Below are 9,458 nucleotides of genomic sequence, written 5' to 3' on the forward strand. Positions count from 1 at the left end.
CTAATTATGACTTTATACAAGATTACTGCGAGATGCATGTGATGAATCTTTCACGTTTTCAGTAAAACTCCATAGCAGACAAGACTAAGGCACAGCTGGGGCGGAGGGGAGTTTGTGGGAGATGATTTCCCAGAAAAAAAACCTGAAATGTTGCAGGGCCATCAAAGAGTCATGTTTAGGTTTCTGAAATCCTCCTATGAGAAAGTGGACGAGTGTACAGACTTCTGGCAGGGTGTGTTGCAATTTGGTTGGGAGTTCATCCAGCAGTCAGGGAAAAAGCTATTTATCATGACATTTTGTTCATCTGGAAGTGAAAGAAAAAATGAAGACAATATGCAAAATTCTGGGAAATGGGTCTTATTATTCATATGCAATCAAAACAAAGGAAGATGTATTTTTGTTACTCTGACTGTTTTTATAAATGCTGTTAGTCAAAATGCGCATCTGCTCTTTGTGATGCAGGAATAAAGTTTCTCTACTTGTCACTGACACCCAGTCCCCACCTTTCAAAGGGCCAGCCTGAGCAGTTATCAAACACCCTTGGCTGAGCATGATCAAACATCACGTAGCTATCCAGTGGTTATATGAGCAGCAGCACCAGACTTGTATAACAGCTTCAGAAACTCCAAATGCTGAACTCCTCCTCTTCTTCATCATCTCACTGGGCGCATCTGCAGGCTGCAGGAGCAGAACGATATGACTTTACACGGATACATATAAACTTAGCTTTTCCTCTCTGCTCATTGGACATCCTTCAAATGGAGATGAAGGATATTTAAGTTAAAGACAAGTGGCGACCCCGGGATCATTTGAAATACTTCGCTTTGTCACGTTCACTTTCCTTTAATTGAATTCATGATGGGATTACGCATATTTGGCACGCCACTTTACGCGTATGCATGCGTCTATTTATTTGTTTTCATCCTGCAAGCTGCCCAATCTCAGAATCCGGGGAATCCACAAGGAAATAACCAAAGAGCGGCTCTCCGGCAGACACTACAGTGGTCACACAACGGCAAGATTTTTAGCATTTTAAGTCAGGGCTCGGAGTACCAGCCACCGAGGCGGAGGGGCGCACCTCAGGAGCAAGTGCAGGCGCGACCTGTCACCATCATCCGCGATGCAGACGTGAGACATCCGGACACCTCTAGCCAGCCACCGATCCAGCAGCAGCAGCGGCAGCAGCCTCCCCGGCCGGGGTCTCATCCGCTCACGCCCGCGCTCCAAAGGCTTGTGAGAGGGCACGAGAACCGCCAGCATCACCATCGCGCCAGTGAGACACCGAGACGCAGAACCAATGGCACCCAGGAAAAGGTCACTGTCAGCCCGCCTCTGCCCAGGAGAGAAGACATGATGGTCGGTGATGATCCCTACGATCCCTACAAGTCCATTGATAGCGATAATCCATATTACAATTATTATGATGTGTACGAGAGACCGAGGCCGAGATCGAGACCTGGATATGGCACACGTTATCATCAGTACGGTAAGTGTGGGAAGAGAATGGGGAAAGTCTTCTCTAAACAGCATTTAAGTCAGTAATGAGATAGACGTGACCCATAAAGTGGTGTTTATGATGCTAAAGTGCTTCACACTCGATCAGTCACTCACTTAGTGTGTTTAGGGATTTAGCTTGTCCCTCCCTATCTCTACATTTCTGCATGTGTGTATCTTTTTGCCATTTGTTAATGTATTTCTTTGTATGTGAAAAATGATTGATTTAGTAATTTATTTGTCAGTGTATTCGATTACTTTTATGCGTTGTCTTATTGAGCTCCTATTACTATTATTATGTTGCTGTTTTTCTGCAGGTCTTCCTGATCTCGTACCTGACCCATACTACATTCAAGCCTCCGCTTATGCCCAGAGAGTCCCAATGTATAACCTGAGATGTGCAGCAGAAGAAAACTGTTTGTCAAGGTAGACTGCCGTCAGGATTAATCTAGTGGGAGGGAGAGAAAAAAAGAAGAAAAAACAGGGTTTAGTGCCAAGTCTGAGTGTGATTCAGAGAGCTTTGAGCCATAACAACCACCTAAAGTGCTTGTGGGTGAAGGCTTCCTAGTGGAACCATGAGATGAGGTAAAATTAACCGAATCCTACCACTGATGGCTGAAGGGGTAGAGTGGTGAGATTTCTGTAAAGTTTAATCATAGTTTGCCCGAGGAGAGAAAGCCCGAATGGTAAACACATTATTGAAAAGTAACCCAAACACACGCGCCGACAAACTATTTTTCCACCCACCATTTATGCGTAGACTGCCCTCACTCAGAGGCTCAAAGTCTGTTCCACTCGGAGGAGGGGATGTGGCAAGGAAAAACAATCTTAGTGACGTCACTCTGACTGTGTTTTTATGTTCTGCCTTTGCTTTTGTTCCTGCAGCTCAGCCTATAGAGCCAATGTTAGAGACTATGACACCCGTATGCTGCTGAGGTTCCCCCAGAGAGTCAAGAACCAGGGGACAGCAGACTTCCTCCCCAGCAGGCCACGCTACTCCTGGGAGTGGCACAGCTGTCACCAGTGAGTATAATGACACTTCATGCGGATGCTTCCCACAATCACTAAGAGAAACAGTCTTTTGGACTTGTGGCAGTTCTCATGCATCTCTTTGTTCTTACTAGCCAACATGCTGGCCTCGATTAGAATAATTTGCATGAAGAAGTCGTGCATGAATATAAAATTTAAATCTGGACTCAATCTGAGAGTCCTGCTCTGAAAGTGAAGTCAGAATTTTTTGAGAGACATGTCAGATAATCATGCTGTATCTGAATATTTAACTCTTGTGTTAATTCACATATTTTTACATGGTTGACCTGAAGATAGAAAAGTTTCTTCACACGTCAGATGTAGATCTGTGGGGTTATTCTCTTTACCAGTAATGTGTAGATAAAATCATCATCACAATTTGTCTTTTCCAGTCTGCAGCTGTGGTATGGCACCCCCTGTTGAACCAGAGTTGTGTTACTTTTGGCTGCTTTACTGTTTTGCAGAGGATTTGATATCAGGAGGGACATCTTAACACGAGTTCTATTTGTATCTTTAGACTTTTAAAGATGTAATCTTCTATTTTTACAGTCTCTACATAAAGACAGTGAAAACCTCTTTGGGCTTTCACCAGATGATGTGACTGAACTTCACATGACCTTTGAATTCAGTAAATTTACAACCGCAAAGCCAGACACTGTAAAAACGTTTGTGTGTGTTAAGGATAATGAGCCAAAAAGGAAAACTGCTGGTGTTTTTTTCCTTTATTGGGGTTATGGAAAGGTGCCTAGTTCCTTGATTCCACAGAAACTACCTCAGTCCATAGCTATGCTGTGAAACAAGCAATCCACTGTGCTAATCCCCAAGATGGAGCACATTTGGGAGAGATCCAATAAACTGTTGATGTAGACTGTATAGATTTTGTGCAGTGTTTTCAAAGTCAGCTAATCTTGAAATCCAGGCTGTTATTGTATCCTTAAACAAACTTGTTTTTTAGATAACAGAGTGAAAGCATCTGCATGTGCATGATAACCAACACCTGTGATGTTTTCAGCCACAGCATTTCAGCCATTTCAGTGAACACCAATGAATGTCTGACAAATTGTTTTTAGATGTCAACTAGTAATATACATACAGCTGAGGAACAGAAACAATCCCTGGTGGGTCTCTCAGCATGACAAACAGCGTCTGATTGTTTTAAAAAAGTCCCAGATTGATGTGTCGGAAGGCAAAAAAAATGTCTGGCGTTGTTGAACACTGTGCTGCTGATCCACAGGCACTTCCACAGCATGGATGAGTTCAGCCACTACGACCTGCTGGATGCCACCACTCAGCACACGGTGGCCGAGGGCCACAAGGCCAGCTTCTGCCTGGAGGACACATCCTGTGACTATGGCTACTACAGGCGGTTTGCCTGCACTGCACATACCCAGGTCTAAAAGATAACTGTAGAAAAGTTGTTATTACTGCCTTTAAATCTTCACCAATCAATTAATTTACATCAACAATAGATCAAATGACAAGGCATGATGTCAGAGGTGTCATTTGTAGTGAACAGGCCTTTTTCACATGAGACATTTTGACATGTCACAGTAGGAAAGGTGTAAATAATAAAATAAATGATGGCTGAATTCCATTTAGCTGCTTCAGTTTCAGGGTCCTGGTAAAGCACATTCTGGCTCACTGTCACACTGTCATGACTTACTAAGAGAACTGAGCCAGCGTTAATATTATTGCTAACACCTGTGCTTTTCCTGTCATGCCAAGTCAAAATATCTGCTGTGAAAAAGGTCTATCATCACCTAACTCTGCAGTTCCTCTCACCTCTACTGAGTGTCTTAGCTTCTTTCAGCTCATTGGTTCGCTCTCACTGCTCTCATCAGTGTCATCTTCAGCTGCAGCAGGCAGCTGTTTTCAGAAAACAAGCTCTAAAAACCCACAGTACACTACCTTCCCAGCACCAAACAACAAACAGACACAGTTAGCCGCTTGCTGGTGAAAATAGTGGAGCATTTAGCTGCTAAAAGACTAGATATTTTCCTCATGAGTTGGTGGAGACCAAAACTAGAGCTTAAAGGAGAGTAAATATTGGACTTTTATTCGACAAGTGAGCAGAAATACGACACCAAATTGATGTTGTTTACTGGATGCTGGATGTCCACCATATCAATTTTATAATGTAACAATATGTCAGTGTTGTGTACTAGGGGTGTCGCAACATACCGGTATTGATGATAACCGTGATATTTAAAAAATTAAATATTGATATCATGTTAATAATACACGCATGATAATATTGTGTAAATAATCTAGCACCTCTTAAAACCCCTTAATGTTCCATCGGCCCGCCCACGGGCGGTCACACTGTTAAGTGCACAACTATGCTATGTACACAACTCCTGTCTGTAAGTGGATACTCATGCGACACATCTTTTGAAAGCTAAGATTCTTGTGATTCGATTAATGCAAACCATTTCAAGATACAATCACAACAGCAGGTACAATCAACGCCTCTGTCAGACCACCAATAAAACAAACAAAATTCACTCTACTCACCTATGAAATCTTATATTATTCCACTGACTGATACAACTCCGACAAAAACAGTCTTATTAGATTGGCAAAGGTCCAGTCGATCCAATCCAGTAAAATATTTAGTCCAAAACACATTATTACATCAATAAATATCCATGAATGGCTGTTGCATCATTTTAAATTAGCCAGCAGATGTCCTAATCTTCCAACGTATTCTTCATCGTAACTGGCACTAGCATGTAAACGTCAGCATATCAAAATGGCGGCTGAACTCTGACCTTTTGATTGACACCTCACTTGACCCAATAGGAGCTTCCCTGTCCTGTCCACAGCCTACAATAGCCAATGAGAGTCCATGCTGAAAGTTGGTGCCTGCCCCTCTTCTTTCATGTAAAGACCGAGCCAATAGGAACAGATTTTGCTGATGACTGGCGCTTCAAAATCCAAAAATGACCATATGCTGCTTTATTGCTTTTTATAAAGCCACAACATAGAAATTATGTAAATATAAATAGTTAACTGTGATTTACTTTTTATATGAACTGCTTTTCCACCATAGCACTTGTTTTGACTCTTTTATATGCACAAGGTATAGTTTCAACAGGGGAACAAAGCACTATAATGTGTTTATGCTTCAGTTACTCTGAAGCAGGGGTTATTTTGTGTCTCTAAATGGCCTTTTTTTGGAAGACGCTTAGACATACCCTTAGAAAAATAAAAAATTTCTGTAGTATGTACAGTTATGATTACCCACTCTCTTTCCACCTCCCTATATTTGTATTTTGCCAGAAAAGAGGCAAAACACACTATAAACAAGGTTAAAGATGATTTGACTGATAGCATTTTTTTTCAAATATTCTATAGATATCGCAGTAACATTGTTATCATGAACTCTTTTGGCCACGATAATCATGTTGTGAAAATCTGATATTGTGACAGCTGATATTGTGTACAGCTCATCGTGCTGTCCCCAAGCGGCCAAATTAGTTACTGCAGGTTTAGAGCTTTAATCTTTAACATGTTCTTGTTTTGTTCTGCGGGTGGAACAATTTGTGGTAAAGGTTTAAAGGACCAGTGTGTAAGATTTAGTGACATCTAGCGGTGAGGTTGTAGATTGCAACCAACTGAATACCCCCCTCCCCATCCAAGCATGCAGGAGAACCTACGGTGGTTGCAAACTCGCAAAAAATGCGAAAGGCCCTCTCTAGAGCCAGAGTTTGGTTTGTCTGTTCTGGGCTACTGTAGAAACATGGTACTGCAACATGGTGGGGTCTGTGAACAGGACCCACTCCCTATGTAGATATAAACGGCTCATTCAAAGGTAACGAAACAACAAAAATTCGTATTTTCAGGTGATTAGACAAAAACATACTTATGTTTTACTTACTTACATTTTTGCCAAGTCCGTTCTGCTAGGGGCCACTAAATTCTGCACACTGCACCTTTAAGGGGAACTGCACCAGTTGAGAGATAAAGTGAGTCTCAAAACCAGATAGTATCATAACTCTTGCAAAATAAAGCCAGTTCACTTTTAGGAAAAGAACTATAAACTGCAATGATGCATTGTTGGACATTTATATAAATAAAGGATTATAATTTCATTGAATTACCTTACCAAAATAGCCTGGCCGTATAATTTGAGTTGAGAGTTTTTGAAAAGCTGAGAGGACCTGAGAGTCAAATGATCTTTTCCTGCAGTGGCCGTTTTTTTACAGAACAGCTTTAGTATTTCCTTCTTGCATGAGCCAAAGGTGATTTAATGATTTCCTGTTTCTCTGTAAGATGATCCCACCTGCCTGAACTTCTGTGATCAGTTGTTTAATACATGATTTATTTTTCCTCCCCTTTTTTCTTTCTTTATTTTGACTGGCTGATGTTTGTCTTTCTTGTTTTTTTTTCTTTTTTCCTCCTTTCTGTTGACATTTCATCCAAAAATATAATATTTTATTAGTAGCTTTTTGTTCTTATCAGTAAATATTATAATGTATTAGCATATTAAAATCTTTCTTAAAGTTACAATTTCTGTCCTATATGTGTAAGTGCCTTAAATTTCATAAGAAGTCTGTTTGTTTATATAATGTTTTTATTGATGGTGTCTAATGTGCAGGGTCTGAGCCCAGGATGTTATGATACCTACAACGCAGACATCGACTGCCAGTGGATTGACATCACAGATGTGAAACCTGGAAACTATGTCCTCAAGGTTTGTTGGAAATAACAGATGACATTTAGCCTCCTCCTGAGACACTGAACCATTTTAAAAGAATTACACTTCAGTGGAATCACATTAACACAAGAACGTTTCACGTGCTGTTTACATTTATCTTTGTTGCTGTGTTATTTGACCTCTGTTGTCTCTCCACAGATCAGCGTAAATCCGAGCTATCAGGTCCCAGAGTCAGACTACAGCAACAACATAGTGCGCTGTGATGTTCGCTACACTGGCAACTATGCCTACGTGTCAGGATGTCACATGTCAACGTGAGTATGATGTCTTAGTTCATCTCTAACAGTATCAAGTATTTCTAGTGTCCTCCATTGATACTTATAGTGATTTTTATTCTCTTTTTTTCAGCTATTAAGAGAAGACAGTCATTAACAGCAACTCAGCAAAGACAATCTGTAAATGACAATGAAGAGGACTGCATATGAAAACATATAACTCATGAAATCAATTGTTAGAAATACATTTTATAATTTAAAATACTCCCAATTTAGAAAAAAAGTAGGAATAATCTGATGTCATAGCATGTGATGTGAACTAAATAATAGTTTTTCTTTAGTGCTAGATAATGTTGAATTCTTCTTTACTTTTGTGACATTTTTCTTCTCACAGTCTCACAGAGCTGCTAGCGTGGCTGTAGACTCTTTGTCTTGTTTTCTCGCATAGATAAACATATTTCTCTCTCACATTTTCTGTTGATTGTTTTCTGCTTTAGAGCATTGTACCTACTGTATGCTTGTGTTTCATACCACTTGTCTGATAGATAAGGAATAAAAGCCATGAAAGTTGTAGCAAAAAAACAAATAAAAAGTAAACCTGCTTGCCCTCATTGTTAAATCAATATCAGTTACAATATTACAATTTTAAAGTGAACCAGCTGTTTAAAGGAAAAATGTATTTGTTATATTTATATACAAGGAAAGAAACTATCTTTACTCCAAAGCTTTTGATGAATCTTACTTGAATAAAACTTTGTGATATTTTATGATTTGTTAGAATGATCAGTTTGAAGTGACTTTCCTGTCTCTCCTTTCTTCGTTACATTTTTCTTTGGACGTTTGTCTTATTTTCTTTGCCACACAATCACATACACAGAAACACACACATACACCATGTAAAAATGTGAACACTAAAGTAGTAGAGCTGTAATCAGTTGATTTATTCATTCATTGGTTAGTCACTAAAATGTCAGAAAATACTGAAAAATGCCCACCGGGAATCAGAAAATGTTTTTGCTTAAAGATGAACCCCAGAAATGACACATTTCAGCTCTATAAAGATGGGGGACTTTGTTAAAAAAAGGAATGGTCAGAATCGAAGCAGCAGGTGACAAGAAACCATGACTTCTAGTCACTAATTCAGGTCAAGCTCTATAAACACTACATTTCCCATAATGTAACTTGATAGTGTCCTCCATTTGGCTTTCTGTTCAAAAACCCAAGCTGAGGTAACTGATAGGGTTGCCAACTGTCCCGTACGAGCAGGGACGTCCCATATATTGGGCTAAATTGGTTTGTCCCATACAGGACCTCCTTTATATTGACTGCTACTCTGTAATCACCAATAGAAGGCACTCTTACAGATCCTAGGTCTGAAACAACAGCAGTAGCAACAGAATAAAAAAAATAGTGGCATACGGATCACGCCACGGGTGATGATGTCTGGTGTTGTTCAGTCGGTTTAGCATGTGCAAATATGGATAAACCTGCAAAAAAGAAAAGACTGTGTAGCTACAACAAACAATGGGAAGCAAAAAAGAAGTGGGTTAATCCTGTCAGCGGCAACTCGATAAGAGTCTGCTTTACTTTATGCCGTCTGGAACTCTCAATTGGCCATGGAGGTGAGAATGACCTCACTCAGCATACTTCCAAAGAAACGCACAAGAAGGCCGTACTAGCTAAAGGTGCAAGCAATATTGGTGCATTCTTGTATTCTCTACATCTACTGTGGAAAATGACAAAATTGTAGCAAGTGAAGCCTCCTATATGTACCGTATGGTTAAACATGGACTCAGTTACAACAGCACCGACTGTCTTGTTAAGCTCAACGGTGCTTTGTTTCATGACTAAATATTTTGAAGATGCACTTAGGAAGAACGAAAGCTGAGATGATTACAATTAATGTTTTAGGACCAAAGACTGTGTGGGATATTTTGAGCCAGGTGAGCCTGTGTATTTCTCAGTTGCCGCTGATGCCTCAAACAAGGGAAAGAAAAATG

The 9,458-nt window shown here is 40.2% G+C and overlaps 1 protein-coding gene across 1 annotated transcript; it reads left to right on the forward strand.

The window, feature by feature from the left end:
* The first annotated feature begins 515 nt into the window (after positions 1–515).
* On the forward strand, positions 516–8,225 carry loxa (lysyl oxidase a). The gene is made up of 7 exons (XM_044334459.1): positions 516–1,486; positions 1,812–1,920; positions 2,380–2,517; positions 3,758–3,914; positions 7,124–7,219; positions 7,382–7,497; positions 7,592–8,225. The coding sequence occupies exons 1-7, from the start codon at positions 856–858 to the stop codon at positions 7,596–7,598; spliced, it is 1,254 nt and encodes a 417-aa protein (XP_044190394.1). The 5' UTR covers positions 516–855; the 3' UTR covers positions 7,599–8,225.
* The last annotated feature ends 1,233 nt before the right edge of the window (positions 8,226–9,458 follow it).

Source organism: Thunnus albacares, chromosome 18 (assembly GCF_914725855.1).
Source record: "Thunnus albacares chromosome 18, fThuAlb1.1, whole genome shotgun sequence".
NCBI classification, from domain to species: domain Eukaryota; kingdom Metazoa; phylum Chordata; class Actinopteri; order Scombriformes; family Scombridae; genus Thunnus; species Thunnus albacares.